Source organism: Pseudorca crassidens, chromosome 2 (genome assembly GCF_039906515.1).
Source record: "Pseudorca crassidens isolate mPseCra1 chromosome 2, mPseCra1.hap1, whole genome shotgun sequence".
In the NCBI taxonomy this organism is placed as follows: domain Eukaryota; kingdom Metazoa; phylum Chordata; class Mammalia; order Artiodactyla; family Delphinidae; genus Pseudorca; species Pseudorca crassidens.
The window spans coordinates 109,043,482-109,066,919 of NC_090297.1; the positions used below are offsets into that span (position 1 = coordinate 109,043,482).

Below are 23,438 nucleotides of genomic sequence, written 5' to 3' on the forward strand. Positions count from 1 at the left end.
TTTAGTTTTAAATAATTTTCTTGAGAACTTTATTCAGCAAAGGAACCCCAAATGATTTGAACAGCTACATGAGCTCCATGGCTGCGTGTGTATACATATATATTATAGATACTATACCAGCAATTTAGAATATTTCCTGAGTCACCTCTCTCCTTGTCTACTTGTATTTTAACCAAAGTTTACTGGGAAATAGTTGGAGCACTGTTTCAAAAACCTTGTCTCCAATAACATATCAGCAGTTGAGGCTGGGAGGCGTATCCTCTTCCCACTTCCCGAGGCTTTTCAATACAATTAGGCTGAGTTTTGCCTTTGCCTCCCGACTCAACTGCAGTCTTTGAGTTCACCACTTAAAAAACTCTCCTTAACCAGTCACCTGATGAGGTGAGTCAGGAGTCTGCAGAATCATCATTTCCAATAACCAAACCCTGGCTGTTTCCCAGCCTCCAAAGGACACAGCCTAGCAGTAGTGTGCTTTGTGAGTGGTCGAGGGGAGCTAGCTGCACACTGAGCAGGCTGGAAGTAGCACAGCAGGACTCAAACACTGGAAGTGGCACAGGGGTGGCAGGGGAGTAGGGGCATGTGTTTGTCTCCCTCCACCCCTCACACTTTCCGGTAGTCCAGTGGAAGGAGCAAATGCATTTGGTCCACAGCAAGCCAGATCGTGTATATAATGAAGGAAGAACTGCACTGATCTCTATCACAGGCTCCTCTCTCCAGGCACCAAATCTTATGCCAAATCCTGCCAAAGACACAAAGACACAAAAAGCTTGAAAGGGCTCAGTCTGAAAGTAAAGCTACAGGAAAGCAGCTGCAGAGAAGTAGTGGTAAGATGGGCTATGGGGAAGAGGCAAGGCCCCTGTTGTCACCCTCATTACTTTCCTGTTGCTACAGATAGATGATAGCTCTACTTACCGCAAAGTGGATGGCTGAGGCAACTGAAGGTGACTTCAGACTAAGTAGTCATCTTCAAGGTTATCATCACCAGACACAGAGGCAGCTTCTATGTAGGGGAAATGAGGATAAAGTCAGACACTGCCCTAATTTAGCAGGCACTGCCACTGAGGCTCAGGGGAAAAAATGGGCTTCTTGGTGCTCGATGACCACCTGGGTTAAGAGGTAAGTCTTAACAACCTCCCTAGTTGGAGAGGCTGATTAAGAAATGGTAACGTCCAGAGATGCTCTAGGGAGAAAATGCTGTTTGTACCTAATAAACTGAGGCAGGACAGGGTATGCGCCATCTCTCCAGGACTCTTCTTGGTCTCAGTGACCGTGCTGCGGAGAGAGACATCTGTTTCTGTGGCCTGAAGGGATGAAAACAAGAGAAAAAGGAAGAATGTGTTTGGCTGGTGGGAAAGGAGAAGCCGCCCCATCATTTTGCTCACAGAATCCGGTTTGGCTGCTGAGGCACACAAGGTCTTCTCTGACCAACTAGTGGAGCAACTCAGAGTCCTTAAGAGAAGAGAACGCTCTACAAACTCTCATGCACGACTAGAAGCCCTCTTGTCTCAAGGCACCAGATTTGCCCCAAAGCAGCACCCTGAATGACTACAATGCTCACTCACCACATTGGGCGACGTTACTGGGACAGCTCTGTTTTCTTCCACGTCTTCAGGAAGCTCAATTGCGTATCCTTTACGAACTAATTCTAACCCAATATCAAGTTTCTGAGAAGAAAGATGAAAAGGGAACGATGTTCTCTCTGAAGGAAGGGCAAATCAGAGGAAATAGGGCAGAAGAGCTAGGATTGATACTTTAAAAAATTCCTTTGGTGGTTCAGTAAGCAGGATCTTATGAGTTAGGAATATCATCAAATAAGGGTTTCTGGGAGAGAAAAAGTAAATGAGGCTATAAATACACTGAAGAGACAGTGAGCAACGTGTGAACCCCAGTCTTACCTTCCCATTGCTAGTGTCGTATAAGTGGATCTTGGGCCAAGTTGAGATCCCAGACTGGACGTAGCTAGAGATCTTGGCCACCAGGGGCTTCCACCCAGCACAGTGAGTGAGTCTGTCAAACTCATCCAAAGCTTCCTCTTCCCATTGTTCACCTCATAAAAAATTGTAGAGAGAGCCTAAGAAGGGGTCAGTGCTGACGGGGGTGGGATTATGTCCTGGAGGAAAACCGGAACTACCTTTGTCTACTTCAAAAGGCACCTATGTCTGACTGCCAGGCACGTTTCTGACCGTTGCTTTCTAGCACTGGTGATGAAAAGGCACCTGAGTCCCCAGAACTCAAAAAGCCTGGGAATGTGAGACTCCCTCCCACGTGCTCTATGAAAGTTATTCTATATGGAGGCAAAGTCAATAGGTAATAGGACTAATTTACCTGAGGGGGCTATCCGTGCCAGACTACACTCTATTGCTTGAAATGGAAGGCTTAGGAAGTCACTCCTAAAATGAAAGAAATTCAAATTAGAATCCTAGTGCCAGAAGGGCCTTCTTATATTCCTGGCTTCTAGACAGCAGTTAGCCCTGCAGAAGATGATAATCATCTGAGCACTGTAAAGAGGTTCTCTTCCAACGCCTCCTGGTGATAAGTGCCAACAGCTCACCACCCTACGGCCAGGACTGAGTCAGTAAGTGAGACTCCAGCCTGACTCCAGCCTGTCCCCCACGCTGACCTGAGCACCCTGAGGTCCCTCAGTGGACAATATCCATTATCTCCAAAGTCAACGAAGTAGAGGTCCAGGTTCCCATTCTCCAAGGTGCCAAGGACTCGGGCTCGATACCAGGAACCATTTGTAGGTAAAGGTGCTGCGACAATGTCTCCTACATGCACAGTCAAGTCTTCAGGCTACACAAGGGGATGAGGAGGCAGGAGAGGGCAGAGTTAGGAAGGGGTAGGCCAAAAAGTAAACCGTGGATACCAGAAGGAAGGAAGAACAAGCTGCTGCTCCACAGAAAAGGGAAGAGAATATGTCACAATGAAAAAGATATGCCCGCTTTCCATCAAACCCCTGCCCTGTCCCTATGGCAACTCACCAGACTATTTTCATAGTGCTGGGTCATCTCCCTGACAAGCTTATCCAGTTGCAGGCTGCGGGAGCCAATGATTTGGATCCAGAAGTGGTTAGGATGTTCAGAGGCAGAGACATAGACTTCTAGGAATTCATCAGCATGGAAACTGAAGTCTGGACTGGGGACTAACCACAGGGATAAGCAAGTTAAGCTGCAGAATCATTATTACCTAATATGGTGACCATTACTAGAATCATCTCTGGTTGAAATGGGAAGACTGCATCAGGAGGGTGAGAGGTACAAATACCCAGTGGCTACCACCATTTAAAAATGGCTAGAGTGACAACTAGATGCATCATACAAGAACATCCTGAAGAAAAATACTAAGCTATGTTCTGTTCCTTTCTATGTATCTGAGTAATAAGAGTTCGGTCACATTCTTAGTCATCTGCCACATATTCAAATCAGCCACCAGTTATAATGAAGGGAAATCCCCATATGCTAGCTGCAGCATGGACCAGGGAGAAGATACATGGACAGATGTGGGCCTGTTCCAGATCCCTTTCTACCACTGACTCATTATGTGACCCTGGACAAGTCTATGAACCTCTTAGGGGCCCTGGTCTTCCCTGCCCACCTATACATAGAAGAAACAGCCCACAGCCTTTTTATTCTTCTTGAATGAGGTAGATTTTTTAAAACAGTAATGATTCAGGAAAAAAACTGGACTCAGTATTTTACTTATTTAAATAAATAGGTCTGGAGGAAGAATACCATGTAATTCAATTATTTGATCTATTACTCACAGACTACTTTCCTGTGAACTAGCATATTTCTATATTGTTTTCTAAAATTAGCTGGTTTGTATTCAGAAAAAAAGTATTTGTGCTTAGTACTAATCCCAAGTAAAATATTGCCAGAAAGTCCTATCTGTGATTAAAGACTTGTAAGTGTAGTCGAGAAAATAGAATTTTTTTTTATTGTTTCCTATTTTGGGTTATCTAAGCCACTTTTTCTATCTTCCATATGGCTCATGGGTTCCCTCTTTCTTACATACTTTCAAACATGGATGTCTCTGGACTGGTCTGGGCTCCAAACTTCTGAAGGTTGTCATCATTAGGTTTCCTGCAGGAACGCTCTTCTGGTCCTACAACAGACGTGTCGCCACCTCCTCTGCGGGGAGGAACTGCCAGAGGTGCAGCCTGCTCCAAGCTAGTGCCAGTGTTTTTCCATAAAGCTGGCTTTCCAGCCCCAGCTGGCTCTGTCACTTCCTCTCTTCTTACGCTGATTGGCTGCTTCCGTGGGACTCTGGTTTCTGCAGAATGAGCAATTCTCTTCCTAAGTTCTTCATCTTCTGAAACTTTCTCCAGTATCAAATGCTGTGGAAAATAAGACAAGGGATGATATCTACGTGGCCAGATATTGACCTGGGATGGAGTAAAGTGTTCTTCTCACTCTTAGATACAATTCAAATCTATCAGCTACTTGCCTTAGCTGCTGCCACCTCCTTCTGTGTTCCTGAGATTTTTATAAGTCTTGATAGTAGCAATGTCCCCTCTGATTCTTTGTCACAGTTTATTTTGGCTCCCGAGGCCTTACAGATAGAACGAATTGTCTCGCCGCCTCTCCCTGCATTGAATAATACATAAAAACCTGTCCTTCCCTCCTCAGTAACCTTAACTACTAGAGACACCACTGTTTTGTACATACTAGGAGGGGAGAGTCAGTTCTCATTTTCAAACTAAACAGAATGGAAGATAGTGAATGGAAAGCAGGAGCTACTGAAATCTGTACTATACTAAGGGGAATACTGGATTATTTGCTCTATCCATTTTATTTAAATTCTACACATTGGCTAGGTTAATGTGGTCATGTCACTTGCATTTTTTGGCCACTCGGCATACTTTACATCCCCACTTCATTAGAAGATACCCTACACGGTGTGTGAAACACTGGACCAGGAACAGGACATTTCTCTGCCTCTTCCAGCAGCGTAAGGTATGCTCCATGGGAAGGCATAATAGGTGCCTTCTAGAGCACTGTCTTGAAAGATTTGGGATAAAATGAGCATCCTTAGCTTCCCTTTAAAAATCTGAGGTAAATACATTTACCTGAACCCTTCTGGAACCTATTTGTAAGGTTCAGATCATACAACTTCTTGAGATAATGAGTTTTGCTTTACCACTGATTTTACTTCTGTAAAAAAGTAAAGCTCTGGTCTCAATGTCCCTGCCTTTTTTTCTCAGCAAGGTGAAGCGAAGTAGGTCAGGAGAAACCCTTGGGAAGGTGTGAAAGAAAGGCAAAGGTAAACAAAAAAGGAAACAGCAGAGGAAGCTGTCCAGTGGTACCTATGATTCTGCCCACAGATCTCTGGGGAACTGAGAGCTGCTCAGACACTGGGGTACTCTCAGTCAGGATCTGATGAATTGCTGCTTTGGCCTTGCACACCTGAACAGGAAAACCACTGATAAGCAGCACCCGCTCATCTCCTACATCCTCCGTGTCCACATCGATCCGAGCACCTGTCTGTTTTCGTAGCTGCAGAGAAAAGGATATGTGGTAGTACACTCTGGATGAGCTCTCATCTGGGTCAGCTAAGGATACTCTAAACCTAACCCTGGAGGTAGACGGAACTGGACACAGTAATCAGTGAAATCAGGGTGCTATAAGCAGTCCTCAATTACGTGTACTTATGGAAGGAGATTAGAGACAAAGGTAACCCCAAATAGCAGTTAATCCAAAACAGTTTCTGTGTGTTTAGAACACTCTTTCCCCCTAATTTGGATTAGAGAATCAATTATTTTATTTCACTGACATTCCAACTGAACAACAGGAGATGGTAAAAAGAATCAGGGAGCAATTAATTAGTTACTGTCAATTAATGAGAGTTCATAATTCCATAGTAGAAAGGAATGATTCAAGCTATACCAGGCTGAGAATCATCCAATTAAAAATCCCCATTTCAAGTTAAGTCACCCATTCTCTAGGGAGAAGTACTCATCTCTAGAAGGAAAACAGCAGTTACCTAATAAGTTCCTGTATTTTTTCTGTTTAAAATATACATGGTGTGAGTGGGTTTTATGGAATGGGGGCAAAGAAGGGAAAGCAGAATCAATCCCTGGGAAAGCCGTTGCCTGCTCACACAGTTACCTGTTTAATATTGGCTCCTTGCCGGCCAATGATGAGCTTCACAGCCTCCTGGGGGACTCGCATCTCTATCTCGATGTCATCCTCCCCAACAAATGTCAGCCGCTCTTCTGCATAGATCGTCAGATCATACTTAGATAATACCCAAAGCTACTACCTGCCCTCCCCTGAATCTAGCTATCAAAGAGATGTGGATGCAAGAGATAAACTGAGGATTTCAACCATAAAGAGAAGGAGAAGTAGCATCTGAGTGGGAATTAAAAGGTCCTGAAAGACCAGAAGATGGGCATTCTCTCTGGGCTACTGTTTTCATATGCTAAAACACGGAAAGTCATTTGGTTCTGCAAGGAAGGAGTGATGGATTCTGGGCAAACTACTTCCCCCAAGACACGACTCCTGGAGAAGAATGAAGGCTAGAAGTTGCCTGAGGAGCCCACTAGGTTCAGAATTTCTCTCGTCTGTATGTAAATCATTTCTCTAGGTCCTACTCCCTAGGTCCAACCTGTGGGGAAACTGGACTGGACAGTTAGCCTTCTAACAATAGAAGGAAAATATAAACAAGTGTATGGGTATAAAAGAAGGAGAAAGAAAGAACCCATTGTAGTGCTGGTGTTGCTGAAGGGAAGAGATCAAAAGAATGATAAAATGAGTTCTTTATTTCACAGACTAGCTTCACATTAACATAGAAGAGAAAAAACTTTGTTCCAAAGATCCCTCACAGGGACTTCCCTGGTGGTGCAGTGGTTAAGAATCCACCTGCCAATGCAGGGGATGCGGGTTCGAGCCCTGGTCCAGGAAGATCCCACACGCTGCGGAGTAACTAAGCCCATGTGTCACAACTACTGGAGCCCACGCACCTAGAGCCCATGCTCTGCAACAAGAGAAGCCACCACAATGAGAAGCCCGTGCACCACAACGAAGAGTAGCCCCCGCTCGCCGCAACTAGAGAAAGCCCGCGCGCAGCAACGAAGACCCAATGCAGCCAAAAATAAAAAATAAATGAATTTATTAAAAAAAAAAAAAAAAGATCCCTCAGAGAAAGCCAATTACATCCCAACAAATGATACCCAGTCTGGAAGGAAAGTTTTCATTTCAATTTAACAAGGCCAGAACATAGTTTAAACATTTCCGTATGTACAGTCATGGATTCACATACCTCTGCTTTCCCTATATCTGCGGTATAGGATATAGGCAACCACTGCACTGGCTGGGATCCCGAGGCCCAGTGCTATTTTCTGAATAGTGGACAAACTTGTCCAAGAAGTCCGTTCAGTGGACATTTTCTGCTGCCTCCTAAAATAAGCAAATGAAGGAAAAGGAGCTTTCATACAAATTTTATGACAGGTAGAGAATGGGAACACATTACAATATTAAGAAGAATATTACTGCCTAATTTCCCATTTCAAGAGCTTGAGCAGTCTCAAAGTCTACTTCATGTGAAAGTCTCGGTATTTTTTTTTTTTTAAAGTTAGCTAAGGGACACATATACATACAACTAAATAGAAGGTTACTTCTCCCTCCCCAATTCCCCCAAAGAGAACTATACACTGATCAGTTTTAAAAGACAAAGGAACAAAAAATGAAATGAATCAAATATTTTTAAAAATTTAGTTTTCATATCAAACTATTTAAAATTCCTTATATGTGCACTTCTATACCTCCTGGTCTTTCCAGAAGCTGTTCTCTCTGCAAGGAATGGCTTTCCAGGCCTAGTTTCAGGCTTTGCTACTTCTACTTTTCTTTCTTGCAAGTGTGGTCTATTTACTATCTGTACTCCGTATTTCTACTTACTCCTCATCTAACAGTGAAATGGGGTTCTCTCCTGTTCCTTCATCAAAACTACAACTTCCCAGGTAATCAACCTAGATGGCACATATAAGCCTTAACTAATCTTACCTCTGTGCCCTCTTTCCCATGGTTCTTCCTGTTTACCTGGAGGAGTCTTCTGAGTTTTGAGCTTGTCTTCCAGTGGCCTCTATCCATTGCTATTGTCAGTCTGCTCTCTTTGGGCAATTTTATTCATACTTGAAGCTTGAACTACTACCTATATGCTAATGAGCCCAATATTGTACCTGAATTGATTCAGAAGCTCATCAAATCTCACTTAGACCACTGCAATGGCCTTCTTGCTGTTAGTCTCTCTCTGACGCTGTGTCTTCATTTTGCTGCCTAGCATATATATTTTTTTAATTTATTTATTAAATTTATTTTATTTATTTATTTTTGGCTGTGTTGCGTCTTCGTTGCTGCGCATGGGCTCTCTCTAGTTGCAGTGAGCGGGGGCCACGCCTCGTTGTGGTACGCAGGCCTCCCCTCGTTGCAGTATGCGGGCCTCCCATTGCGGTGGCCTCTCCTGTTGCGGAGCACAGGCTCTAGGCGCGAAGGCTTCAGTAGTTACGGCACACAGGCTTCAGTAGTTGTGGTGTGTGGGCTCAGTAGTTGTGGCTCGCGGGCTCTAGAGCGCAGGCTCAGCAGTCGTGGCGCACGGGCCCAGTTGCTCCGCGGCATGTGGGATCCTCCGGGACCAGGGCTCGAACCCGTATCCCCTGCATTGGCAGGCGGGTTCTCAACCACTGCGCCACCAGGGGAGCCCTGCCTAGCATATTTCAATATGCCCCTCACTCTATTTCCTTATTCCATGTACTTTCTCACCCTCCCAATTATTTCATACTGCCTCTTCTCAAACCTCTAGTGCTTCCTTCTCCATCCTCCCTCTCAACTGATGTCTTTGCTTCCTATTTCACTAAGAAAGAGAAAATATTAACAAACTTCCAAACTGACCCACCTATCTCCATCTGTGCCTAAATATTCTATCTTCTTTCCTGTAGTCATTGATGAACTATCTCTGCTCCATATAAATGTTGCTCTCCTTCCTTATCCTGCATCATTAATGTTTTCCTCTCTACTGAATCTTTCTATCAGCAGACAAACATGCTATTATTTCTCCTTTCTTAAAGAAAATCCTTTCTCAATTCCACTTACTCCTCTAAATACAATGCATTTCTTCCCTTCCTTTTATAAGAAAACTCAAAGAGCGTCAATACTTCTGTGTTCGATTTCTCTTCTCGAATCCACTCTTACTGCTCTTGTCAAGGTCACCAGTGACTTGGACTTGCTGAATCCAATGATCAATTCTCAGTCCTCCCTTTAGCCCCCACCCCTCCCAGGGTCTGGCACAGCTGGTGACTCCCTCTTCTGACACTTTCTTCCCTTGGCTTCACATCACTCTTTCCTGGTTTTCCTTCTCCCTTTCTGGCTGCTCCATCAGTCTGTTTTGCTGGTTCCCGCTCCTTTTTCTAACCTCTAAACACTGGAGTGCCCCAGGGCTCTGTCCTTTGCCCTCTTTGTTCTACCTCACTTCTCTGGGGATTACATCAAGTCTCAGTCAGTCTTGGCTTTAAACCTCATCTATATGCTGATTTAATCCCCAAATTCACAGATCTAGTTAGAACCATTCCCATGAACTCCAGGTCTGTATATCCAACTGCCTATGAGATGTCTCCATTTGATGTTTAATAGGCATCTCAAACCTAACAGATGCAACACCTAGCTCCTGATCTCACCCTCTTCCTGTAGTCTTTGCCATCTCAGTTAATGGCAACTCCATTCTTTCAGCTCCTCAGGCTAAAAATCTTACTCTTCTTCCCCTCAAACAGCACATCCATCCTGTCAGCAAATCCTATTTGTTCTACTTTCAAATGATCCAGAATCTGACCACTTTTTAACCTCTCCACTGCTATGACCACCATATGCTCTAAACCACCATTATCTCTTGTCTAGATTATTGCAACTGCTTCTTAATTACATCCCTGCTTTTGCCGTTGTCCAGTTTATTCCCAACACAACAGCTGGAGTAAGTCAAAGAATGCTATTCATCTGCTCAAATCCTTCCACAGTTTTCCATTTCACTATGATTAAAAGTCATTCATTATAATAATCTGGAAGGTGTTCACTTTGATTGCCTCCCCATTAGAAAGTTAACTCCCCAAAGGCAGGAATTTTTTTGTTTTGTTTTGTTCCTCAGTACTTAGCACACAGTAGCCACTCAATAAATATTTGGTCAATAATAATTTGTTGAATGAATACACATCCTCTTATTCTTCAGCAATTCTGCTGCCTATATGTAAGCTCAGTGGCATGAAAGTTTCTTTATAATCTCATCTCTGCCTACCATCTTCACAGCCTTATATTCTAAACCTACCCCCTACGAGGGGAACAGGATGTACCCTCTTAAGTATCCTCACTCTGACACGTCACTTCCGTCTTCATAGTCTTACTCCCTAGTCCATCAATACACTTACAACCATTCTGTTTTTCACTTTAATAAATCACACGTGGGCTTCCCTGGTGGCACAGTGGTTGAGGGTCCGCCTGCTGATGCAGGGGACGTGGGTTCGTGCCCTGGTCCAGGAGGATCCCATATGCCGCGGAGTGGCTGGGCCCGTGAGCCATGGCCGCTGGGCCTGCGCGTCCGGAGCCTGTGCTCCGCAACGGGAGAGGCCACAACAGTGAGAGGCCCGCGTACCGCAAAAAAAAAAAAAAAAAGGAGAAAAATAAAAAAATAAATCACATGTGATGAAATAAAATTTCATATTCTAAGGCAAGTCAAGGATAATTTAAACATAAAAAATTTTCTCTGCCCTTTGGTTTCCTCTCTCTACTGTGCATTGTGTATCTGCACCATGCATTGACCAAACCTCCCCACTGGCAGAAGTACCTGCCCAACCATAAAGCGTAACATTCTTGGGGAGCTAGACTCAGAAGCAGCACACATTTGATCCACCACACTGTCCCCATAATGCTGTTCAGATCATATCTCATATCTGAATTAGGTTACCAAATTAATAATGGCAAATCGTGTCTCAAAGGCCAAAGAGCTCCTGTGCAGACAGACAGCCACCTATGGGAATACCAGCTGGGTTTATGTATGCTTGCAAGTACTTAATTGGAAATTAGAGGAAACCCCACCAGGAAATGGCCAAGATTGGGTTCTCTTTTTGCATTCCCAAACTGATTTTTTTGCATGCAGTTAAAGCTGGCAGTCTCCTGTATGTCTGCCTGCAGGGTCTACTGGAAACAGTGGTAAGAGTTTCTCTTTTACAAATTAGGTTAGCAGGGAGAAATATTTGTATAGGGCTAGCTTTTTGAAGCTTTGGATCCTCTGAATTGGAAAAACTTCTAAATTGTTAAAATTTTAGAGAGCTTTCATCTTAAACTATTGTACCCATTTTAATTGATATGCAGAAGCCCCAAAAAGCTCCAAAATTTCAAAATAGCCTCATTGAAAGAATTGTTGTAGAAGGCTAATGAAAGATTAATGGTACCTAAAACTTTAACTACTGCTCCCCTCTATCCTCCTTTTGAGTACTCATTCTAGTAATCCTCTATCTGAATTGCCTTTCTACTCTGAAGACACTATTAAATGGTTACCTTTAGAAACGGGACCACCTGAGGAATGTAAGTTGGTGCAGCCACTATGGAAAACAGTATGGAGGTTCCTCAGAAAACTAAAAATAGAATTACCATATGATCCAGCAATCCCACTCCGGGGCATGTACCCGGACAAAACTATAATTCAAAAAGATACTTGCATCATCCCTATGTTCATAGCAGCACTATTCACAATACCCAGGACATGGAAATAACCTAAATGTCCGTCGACAGATGAATGGATAAAGAAGATATGGTACATATATACAATGGAATACTACTCAGCCGTAAAAAAGAACGAAATAATGCTATCTGCAGCAACATGGACAGACCGAGAGATTATCATACTAAGTGAAGTAAGTCAGAAACACAAAGACAAATACCATATGATATCACTTATATGTGGAATCTAAAATATGGCACAAATGAACATATCTACAAAACAGAAACAGACTCACAGACATAGAGATCAGACTCACGGTTGCCAAGGCCAGGAGAGAGAGGGAGGGAAAGGGATGGGCTGGGAATTTGGGGCTGGTAGATGCAAACTATTACATTTAGAATGGATAAACAATGTCTTCTGGGATAAACCATAATGGAAAAGAATATTAAAAAAAGAATATATATGTGTAAAGCTGAGCCACTTTGCTGTACAGTAGAGATAGGCACAACACTGTAAATCAACTATACTTCAAAAAAAAAAAAGAAAAAGAAATGGGACCATCTGAGGCTGCAGGCCATAGTTAAAGAATTTCTTAAACCCAGGAAGGATCCTCAAAAGTGTTTGTAAATGGATTACCAAGATGGGAGGCCACCGGTCTGACTAAACTGACCATAGCTGATATTCAGAGCCTGATAGGAATTTTACTGGGGGGGTCCTTGTCCCCTAAGCTAAATGAGGGAACGTAAAATTCCAACAGAGGTGAATGGGTATGTCAGTCCTTTCATTGAGGTAGCCACCCAATTCTTTGAGGAATTAAAAACAACTGTCCTTGTTTTAAAATTCTACTCTTTACAGGAACAGAGATGTGGCTCCAGAAACAATACAAAACCCACCAAACCTTTCACCACTCCCCAACCTCACCTATTAAGAGGGTTGTTTCTTTTTAAATTAATTTTTTATTTATTTTTGACTGCATTGGGTCTTCATTGCTGTGCGTGGGCTTTCTCTAGTTGCAGCAAGTGAGGGCTACTCTTCGTTGTGGTGCACGGGCTTCTCATTGCAGTGGCTTCTCTTGCTGCGGAGCACAGGCTCTAGGCACGTGAGCTTCAGTAGTTGTGGTTTGCGGGCTTCAACAGTTGTGGCTTGTGGGCTCTAGAGCGCAGGCTCAGTAGCTGTGGCGCACAGGCTTAGTTGCTCCGCGGCATGTTGGATCTTCCCGGACCAGGGCTCGAACCTGTGTCCCCTGCACTGGCAGGTGGATTCTTAACCACTGCACCACCAGGGAATTCCCGAGGCTTGTAAGTATTGAAAAACAAAATTCTAGCCTTTAAGGAACAAAGTCCTCCTAGGAGGAACTTGCCTTTCTCCTCCTATGCCTTTGAGATGCAAATATTCTATTTGATCTTCTCCAGGAACTCTTACCTGGACCATCTTTTTTTTTTTTTTTTTTCTTCTTTTTTTGGCTGGGCTGCTGTGGCTTGTGGGATCTTAGTTCCCTGACCAGGGATCGAATGGGGTCCCCTGCAATGGAAGCGCAGACCGCCAGGGAATTCCCCGGACCATCTTTTTAAAACACAAATTTCACGCAAATCAAAACTGCAATTATGTACTACCTCACACTGTGCAGAATGGCCATCATTAAAAAGTCTAAAGGGTGTTGGGGAGACAAGATGGTGGAACAAAGGGACTTGAGCTTACCTCATCTCACAAGAACACCAAAATCACAACTAACTGCTGAACAACCATCTACAAAAAAGATTCAAACCTACCAAAAAGATATTCTACATCCAAAGACAAAGAAGAAGCCACAATGAGATGGTAGAAGGGATGCTTTCGCGATATAATCAAATCCCATACCCACCAGGTGGGCAACCCACAAACTGGAAGATAATGATATCGTAGAGGTTCTCCCACAGGAGTGAGAGTTCTGAGCCCCATGTCAGGTTCCCCAGCCTGTGGGCATGCCATCAAGAGGAGCCCCTAGTGCATTTGGCTATGTCAGTGGGGCTTGAGTGCAGGAGCTCCACAGGACTGGGGGAAGCAGAGACAATACTCTTGGAGGGCACACACAAGGTTTCACATGCACTGGGACCCAGGGCAAAGCAGTGACTCCACAGGAGCCTGGGCCAGACCTACCTGTGGGTCTTGGAGGGTCTCCTGGGGAGGCAGTGGTTGGCTGTGGCTGACTATGGGGGCAAGGACACTGTTGGCAGAGGCCCCAGTGAATATTCATCATTGTGAACTCTCCCAGAGGTCACCATTTTGGCATTGAAACCTGGCCCCATCCCATAGCCTGCAGGCTCCAGTGCTAGGACGCCTCAGGCCAAAACACTAACAGGATGGGAGCACAGCCCCACCCATCAGCAGATAGGCTGCCTGAAGTCGTCCTGATCCCACAGCCACCTCTAAACACACTCCTTGACATGGCCCTGCTCACCAAAGGGACAAGACCCAGCTCCACCCACCAATGGGCAGGCACCAGTCCCTCCCACCAGGAAGCCTGCACAAGCCCCTGGACCAACCTCACCCACCGGGGGACAGACACCAGAAGCAAGAGGAGCTATAATCCTGCAGCCTGAGGAACAGAGGCCAAACACAGAAAGTTAGACAAAAGAGAGTAATGATAGTAAAGATGATCCACAATCTTGGAAAAAGAAGGGAGGCAGAGACCAAGAAGATACATAAAACATTTAACAAAGAGCTAGAAAATTTAAAGAACAAACAGAGATGAACAATTACTGAAATGAAAAATACACTAGAAGGAATCAATAGCAGAATAAATGAGGCAGAAGAATGAATAAGTGAGCTGGAAGACAGATTGGTGGAAATCACTGCCACAGAACAGAAAAAAGAAAAAAAGTGAAAAGAAATGAGGACAGTCTAAGAGACCTCTGGGACAACGTTAAATGCACCAACATTGACATTACAGGGGTCCCAGAAGGAGAAAAAAAGAGAGAGAGGGCCTGAGAAAATATCTGAAGAGATAATAACCAAAAACTCCCCTAACATGGGAAAGGAAACACACAAGTCCAGGAAGCCTAGACAGTCCCATATAGGATAAACCCAAGGAGGAACACACCAAGACACATAGTAACCAGACTGACAAAAATTAAAGACAAAGAGAAAATATTAAAACCAACAAGAAAAAAGCAACAAATAACATACAAGGGAATCCCCATAAGGTTATCAGCTGATTTTTCAGCAGAAACCCTGCAGGCCAGAAGGGAGTGGCACGATATATTTAATGTGATAAAAGGAAAAACCTACAACCAAGAATACTCCACCCAGCAAGGCTCTTTTCAGATTTGGAGAAATCAAAAGCTTTATGGACAAGCAAAAGCTAAAAGAATTCAGCACCACCAAACCAGCTTTACAACATATGCTAAAGGAACTTCTCTAGGCGGAAAAGAAAAGGCCATAACTAGAAAGAAGAAAATTATGAATGGGAAAGCTCACTGGTAAAGGCAAACATACAGTAAATGTAGGAAATCATCCACACACAAATATGATACCAAAACCAGCAATCGTGAGAAGAGGAAAGTACAAAAGCAGGATATTGGAAATGCATTTGAAATTAAGAAACCAGCAACTTACAACAATCTTGTATGTATATATATATATATATATATAGACTGCTATATCAAAATCTTATGGTAACCACAAACCAATAATCTACAATAGACACACACACACACACACACACACACACACACACAAAAGAAAGCAATCAAAACACAACACTAACGATAGTCATTAAATTACAAGAGAGGAGAACAAAAGAGGAAAGAAAGAAAAAAGACCTACAAAAACAAATCCAAAACAATTAACAAAATGGGAATAAGAACAAACATATCAATAATTACTTTAAATGTAAATGGATGAAATGCTCCAACCAAAAGACATAGACTGGCTGAATGGATACAAAAACAAGACCCGTATATGTGCTGTCTACAATAGACCCACTTCAGATCTCGGGACATGTACAGACTGAAAGTGAGGGAATGAAAAAGGGTATTCCATGTAAATGGAAATCAAAAGAAAGCTGGAGTAGCCAATATGCATATCAGACAAAATTGACTTTAAAATAAAGACTTAAAGAGACAAAGAAGGACAGTACATAATGATCAAGGAATCAATCCAAGGAGAAGATATAACAATTGTAAATATATATGCACCCAACATAAGAGCCCTTCAATATATGAAGCAAATGTTAAGAGACATAAAAGGAGAAATCGACAGTAATACTCTAATAGTAGGGGACTTTAACAACTCACTTATATCAATAGACAGATCATCCAGACAAAAAATCAATAAGGAAACACAGGCCTTAAATGATACATTAGATCAGATGGACTTAATTGATATTTATAGAACATTCCATCTGAAAGCAGCAGAATACACATTCTTCTCAAGTGTACATGGAACATTCTCCAGGATAGATCACATACTGGGCCACAAAGCAAGCCCCAGTAAATTTAAGAAAACTGAAATCGTATCAAGCATCTTTTCCAACCACAACAATCACAACGCTATGAGATTAGAAATCAGCTACAAGAAAAAAAAACTGTAAATAACAAACAAGTGGAGGCTAAACAATATGTTACTAAACAACCAATGGATCACTGAAGAAATCAAAGAGGTAATCAAAAAATACCTAGAGACAAATGAAAATGAAAACACGATGCTCCAAAATCGGGACACAGCAAAAGCAGTTCTAAGACAGAAGTTTATAGCAATACAATCCTACCTCAGGAAACAAGAAAAATCTCAAACAACCTAACCTTACACCTAGCAACTAGAGAAAGAAGAACAAAACCCAAAGTTAGTAGAAGGAAAGAAATCATAAAAATCAGGGCAGAAATAAATGAAAGAGAGATGAACAGCAGAAAAGATCAATGAAACTAAAAGCTGGTTCTTTGAAAAGATAAACAAAATTGATAAACCTTTAGCCAGACTCATCAAGAAAAAAAGGTAGAGAGCTCAAATCAATAAAATTAGAAATGAAAAAAGTTACAACTGACACCACAGAAATACAAAGTATCATAAGAGACTACTACAAGCAACCATATGCCAACACACGGACAACCTAGAAGAAATGGACAAATTCTTAGAAAGGTATAGTCTTCCAAGTATGAACCAGGAAGAAATAGAAAATATGAACAGACCAATTACCAGTACTGAAATTGAATCAGTAATTTAAAAACTTCCAATGAACAAAGTCCAGGACCACATGGCTTCACAGGCAAATTCTATCAAACATTTAGAGTTAAGACCTATCCTTCTGAAACTATTCCAAAAAATGCAGAGGAAGGAACACTCCAAACTCATTCTATGAGGCCACCATCACCCTGATACCAAAGCCAGACATAGCTACCACAAAAAAAGAAAATGACAGACCAGTATCACTGATGAACATAGATGCAAAAATCCTCAACAAAATACTAGCAAACTGAATCCAACAATACATTAAAAGGACCATACACCATGATCAAGTGGGATTTATTCCAAGGACGCAAGGATTTTTCAATATCTGCAAATTGTTCAGTGTGATACACCACATTAACAAATGGAAGACTAAAAACCATATGATCCACCTAGAGGGGTGGGATAGGGAGGGTGGGAGGGAGACGAAAGAGGGAGGGGATATGGGGATATATGTATATGTATAGCTGATTCACTTTGTTATAAAGCAGAAACTAACACCATTGTAAAGCAATTATACTCCAGTAAAGATGTTAAAAAAAAACCCAACATATGATCATCTCAAAAAGAAGCACAAAACGCTTCTGATAAAATTAAACACCCATTTATGATAAAAACTCTCCAGAAACTGGGCATAGAGGGAAACCACCTCAACATAATAAAGGCCATATGTGACAAACCCATAGCTAACATCGTAATAAATGGTGAAAAGCTGAAAGCATTTCCTCTAAGATCAGGAACAAGACAAGGGATGTCCGCTCTTGTCACTTTTATTCAACATAGTTCTGGAAGTCCTAGCCATGGCAATCAGAGAAAAAAAAGAAATAAAAGAAATCCAAATTTGGGACTTCCCTGGTGGCGCAGTGGTTAAGAACCCACCGCCAATGCAGGGGACACGGGTTTGATCCCTTGTCCAGGAGGATCCCACATGCCGTGGAGCAACTAAGCCCATGCATCACAACTACTGAGCCTGTGCTCTAGAGCCCGAAAGCCAAAACTACTCAGCCCGTGTGCCACAACTACTGAAGCCCGCGAGCCTAGAGCCCATGCTCTGCAACAGGATACGCCACCGCAATGAGAAGCCCGCGCGCTACAGTGCAGAGCAGCCCCTGCTCGTCTCAACTAGAGAAAGTCCGTATGCAGCAATGAAGACCCAATGCAGCCAAAAATAAGTAAAAAATAAATAAATAAAACATTAAAAAAAAAAGAAATCCAAGTTGGAAAAGAAGTAAAACTGTCACTGTTTGCAGATGCCATGATACTATACATAGAAAATCCTAAAGATGCTACCCAAAAACTACTAGAGCTCATCAATGAATTCGGTAAAGTTGCAGGATACAAAATTAATACACAGAAATCTCTTGCATTTCTATATACTAGTAATGAAAGATCAGAAAGAGAAATTAAGGAAACAATCCCATTTACCATCACATCAAAAAGAATAAAATACTTAGGAATAAACCTAAGGAGGCAAAAGACCTGTAGTCTGAAAACTATAAGATGCTGATGAAAGAAATCAAGGATGACACAAACAGATGGAAAAATATACCATGTTCTTGGATTGGAAAAATCAATATTGTCAAAATGACTATACTGCCTAAAGCGATCTACAGATTCAATGTAATCCCTATCAAATTACCAATGGCATTTTTCACTAGAGCAAAAAAATTTTAAATTTGTATGGAAACACAAAAGACCCCGAATAGCCAAAGCAATCCTAAGAAAGAAAAAGGAGCTGGAGGAATCAGGACCCCTGACTTCAGACTATACTACAAACAGCTCATGCAGCTCAATATCAAAAAAACAAACATCCCAATCAAAAAATGGGCAGAAGATCTAAATAGGCATTTCTCCAAAGACATACAGATGGCCAAAAGGCACATGAAAAGATGCTCAACATTGTTAATTATTAGAGAAATGCAAATCAGAACTACAATGAGGTATCACCTCACACTGGTCAGAATGGCTATCATCACAAAGTCTACAAACAATAAATGCTGGAGAGGGTGTGGAGAAAAGGGAACCCTCCTACACTGCTATTGGAAATGTAAATTGGTATAACCACTATGGAGAACAGTATGGGGGTTCCTAAAAAACTAAAAACAGAACTACTATATGACCCAGCAATCCCACTCCTGGACATATATCAGGAGAAAACCATACTTCAAAAAGATACAGGCAGGGCTTCCCTGGTGGCGCAGTGGTTGAGAGTCCGCCTGCTGATGCAGGGGACGCGGGTTCGTGCCCTGGTCCGGGAGGATCCCACATGCCGCGGAGAGGCTGGGCCCGTGAGCCATGGCCGCTGGGCCTGCACGTCCGGAGCCTGTGCTCCACAACGGGAGAGGCCACAGCAGTGAGAGGCCCGCGTACCGCAAAAAAAAAAAAAAAAAAAAAAAGATACAGGCAGCACTATTCACAATAGCCAAGACACAGAAACAACCTAAATGTCCATCGACAGATGAGTGAAGATGTGGTACATATACACAATGGAATACTGCTCAGCCATAAAAAAGAATGAAATAATGCCATTTGCAGCAGCATAGATGGACCTAGAGATCATCATACTAAGTAAAGTCAGTCAGAAAGAGAAAGACAAATAACATATGATATCACTTAAATGTGGAATCCAAAATATGACACGAGCTTATGTACAAAACAGAAACAGACTCAGACTTCGAAAACAAACTTATGGTTACCATAAGCAGATAGTGGAGGGATAAATTGGGAGTTTGGGATTAGCAGATACAAGCTACTATATGTAAAACAGATAAACAAGGTCCTACTGTATAGCACAGGGAACTATATTCAATATCCTATAATAAACTATAATGGAAAATATGAAAAAAGAATATGTGTGCATATGTATAGCTGAATCACTTTGCTGTACACCAGAAACTAACACAACATTGTAAATCAACTATACTTCAATTAAAAAAAAAAGATAAAATGCAAGTTTCAGGAAGGGTGTAGGTAATTTGGAACTTGTCAATGACAAAATCTTAACTGTGTCTCCATAAGTATTAGTAAAAAGGTTTAGCCATCTAAACAGGTGACTTTGATTTGTTCCATGTGCCAGAAACCCAATTTGAATCCAACAGCTTGTTACTGATGGGTTTAATATTTTTGTCGCTGATTCATGGTTGAAATTTTGGAATGAAAACTATGGGGTATCTGTTTCTATCTATCTATGTGTGTTGTAGATGTGTTGTATTGCCAAAATTAATTTGTACAAGAACTCTATTTAACTGGCTTAAAGAAAATTAAGCACTTATATAAATACTTAGAAATAAAAAAGAAACTGGCCGGAAGGAATTTCGGATTCACATGATCTTGTAAGCAGATAGGGTAAGAGGTCCCCAGGCATGGTTTTCTGGACAGTAGAGAAGCCATTTTTGGCCCAAGTCATTATGTGATCCAAGCCTGGCCACAATGCTTGTCATTGAACAGGTCTCAGTAATTAATGATTTTAAGGGAACAAAAGAATGCAGAAACAATGACTTTTCAGGCAAGAGAAGTAATGATGGCAAAGATAATATATCAGTTGTAAAGACTCCTGGTTCTGTTTCAGTGGTAAAGATTAGCCTGAAGCACTGAACCACCAGATCAACTGGCACCTAAGGGATGATGATGTTGACTTTTTCTGATCCTCCCGACTTCAATCAACTAAAGCTTGGACTCTGAACCACCCAAACCCCTTCATGAATATGCATGTACCCTTACTTAAAACTTCCCCTATTTTGCTATTTGGGGAGACACTGCTTTAGAAAAGATCCTCAGTGTTCTCCTCACTTGCTGCAAGAAATAAATCCTTCCTTCTCCCGATCTTTGGCTTGGTTGTGTTTTTTGGCTTGACAGCCACCAAGAGGTGAACTCAGTTTTCCGGTAACAATCTGGGAAATATTCAGTATTGAATTAATATCAGGTATTAAAGTTAGCTTAAGCTTGTTGGTTTAATTAACAATATATACCTTTAGAATCATCAACATTAAGTATAATACCTTTATTGTACCTAGGTTTACTGGAAATCAAACAAGACCTTATTATATCTGTTGCAAAGTTTGCTGGCAAGAATATAACTTGATATGATGAAACTTTTAAGTAAATAAAACAGATGTAAATGAGATAAGAACTTTTAGGTAAACTCTTTAGGAATAATTATCTTTGGGAATGTCTATTTAAAATACTCTCTAGATTTCGATAATTTGAAACTTTAGAGTTTTGCTAAATTAAGTTAAATGATGTAAGTCTACTGAATAGATAACTCCCAAATAAAATGAGATACTGAAGCATTAGTTACTGAACACAGACTTCCTTTTACAAAGAAACTAAAGATATTTGAAACTATTTAATATGTTTGGTGCCACACTAAGACACTTACTATAAAAAAAAGCACGTGTTTTCTGGAAACCATAAATACTATTTATAAGCTTGCTAATCTACAGAATGCTAATGTAAAAGACAGTTAATAATTGCTTACTTCTTAGTTTTCATTAAAAATTAGGGTTTAAAGAGCTGAGATTTCTAATTAATATACGTAATTTAAGCTACTAGAATAAGCGAAACATTTCAGTATACAAGGAAAGAGGAGTGTTTCCAGGAAAAAGAAGGTATGAGGAATGGAAATACATTCCTGTATTTGCCTTTGAGATCTTTGTCACTTTGATTCAGTGAATAAGTATTGTTCCACAGTGACCTATGATCCTACTTGACCAAGTGTTTTAAAACTTTTTGATATTTCTGACAAACTTCGCAGAAGATCAAATTCTAAAGAAAGTTCGTCTGACCTCTAGCTAACTTTGAGGTTTTCCAAAGCGTCCCTGGAACACCTCAAAATGTATTTCTCTCCATCTCAGAGAGAGGACAGAATGACCCTAGTATGACCCGCTATACTGAATTGGGTTTCATTGCTACTGGTTTCCATAGTACACCAACCATCCCTTCATAACACATGCATTGCTTGTAATTCTTGATTAATGGCTATGTCTGTAGTGAGAATGAACTGAAAGCAGCAACAGCAGGTGTAGGGAGACCAATTCAGAGGCTAGTCCAGGTGTCAGTGATAGAGATGGAAAGAAGTAGACAGACAGTTCAGAGAGTTTTCAAAGGTAGAACACACAAGACCCAGCAATTGATTTATGGAAAGGTTAGAGGGTGAGCCAAGGAGCTGGCTACCAGGTTTCTCATTTGAGTAGATGGTAGCATTTGAGATAGAATACTGATGTTTTGGTGGTGGAGGGAGTGTGGGTGGCAGGAAGATGAATGTCCATGACAAGGATGAATTTATCGGGTGACTTCTATTTGAACCAAAACCTAAATTTTACTAACATCTCTTCAAATATTACAAATGAACTCTGTGCTAATTTTGTTATCAGCTGATGTCTCACAGAAAATCTACTTGATTAATATTAATCAAGTATAGTTTTGTTTACAATTTACATATCCTTTCATATTGTTAAGTTTCTCTTAAGAAAAATAAAAGTGGGAAATATGATGAAAATGGGAATAACTGTATAGTACCAAATGCTAGCTTATGTTTGATTTTATTACTGCAAATTGAATGTGAAGAAGAGACTAGAACTTAAGAGCACAGCTCCTAGGGGAAACCAGGTAAAGAGGAGACATGTGGGTCATTTCAAGGTTGAGAAATATGGCTAGACAACGCTTTTCAGAAAAAGCTAACTTTGAAGTTTCCTGACATTTGTATTAAACAGTTGCTAACAACTATCTGATATGCATTTCAAAACACAAAGTGAGCTCCATGGGGGTAAGGATCTATCACTCCAGTATCTCCTAACAACCAGAACTTACAAAGTACCTAAAACATGGTGATCGGCTTGTTGAACTGAAGCAGCTCATTCGATTTTCTCATCCTTGCCACATTTATTTTTAAAGCAGTGCGTGAAAAAAGCCTCCACCCACTTCTCGCAAGCTGAGAAAAGAGTAGCTCTGACATGGGAGTCTTGAGCCAAAACCCACGATTCTATCTGTATTAAGAACTAAAGAGGGAAGTTGGAAAAACAAACAAAACCCCCTTACTCTGATGACTGTAAATAGTCATCCTATCAGAGATAATTAAAGAAAAATCTGTGGAAAATAAAAGGCAAACTGATAAACTGACGGTGATTGGCTTGGGGCAAACCCTCCCGCACTGGTGCAAGGGTCCGTCTTGGCTTAATCCCAGGACGAGCGCATTTCCCCTGGATACGGTTACTAGCCTCGGGGTGGGGTAAAGCTTTCCCCACACCCTCGCCTCGTCCGGGGTCGCCTCCCTTCCCCAAGCCCCACATTTCCGCCTCCTTGTTGCCACTGGCGCCCCTGGCCCAGCCTCCCTCACTCCCCAAACCTCCGCTCCCGGTCCCCGCCTTTACTGCTCCTCGAGTCAGCCGTCGCGCGCTTCGCCTCACACCTCAAGCCAGACGCCGTCGCCTCCTCTCACTCGCACCGCCACTCGGAACCCCGCGGTCCTAGCTTCAGCCGCCACTTCCCCGCCCCCGCAGCCCGTCCGCACCAATCAATGTCCGGCTCGCAGCCTGACCAAT

General features: G+C 41.9%; 1 protein-coding gene across 4 annotated transcripts; it reads right to left on the reverse strand.

The window, feature by feature from the left end:
- On the reverse strand, positions 1–23,388 carry TDRKH (tudor and KH domain containing). Of its 4 annotated transcripts, none has more exons than XM_067727800.1 (14): positions 23,306–23,388; positions 7,261–7,397; positions 6,108–6,214; positions 5,306–5,495; positions 4,447–4,586; positions 4,015–4,336; positions 2,982–3,142; positions 2,621–2,793; positions 2,326–2,390; positions 1,896–2,047; positions 1,563–1,664; positions 1,205–1,301; positions 913–1,000; positions 1–739 (listed from the first exon to the last, which is right to left on the reverse strand). In XM_067727800.1, exons 2-13 carry the CDS (start codon positions 7,382–7,384, stop codon positions 948–950), a joined length of 1,686 nt encoding a protein of 561 aa, XP_067583901.1. In that variant the 5' UTR covers positions 7,385–7,397; positions 23,306–23,388; the 3' UTR covers positions 1–739; positions 913–947. The 4 variants fall into 4 exon arrangements, with proteins under 4 accessions (XP_067583901.1, XP_067583902.1, XP_067583903.1 ...); XM_067727801.1 differs by having other exon boundaries at positions 23,268–23,343; XM_067727802.1 differs by lacking the exon at positions 7,261–7,397 and having other exon boundaries at positions 23,306–23,370.
- Positions 23,389–23,438: the final 50 nt, after the last annotated feature.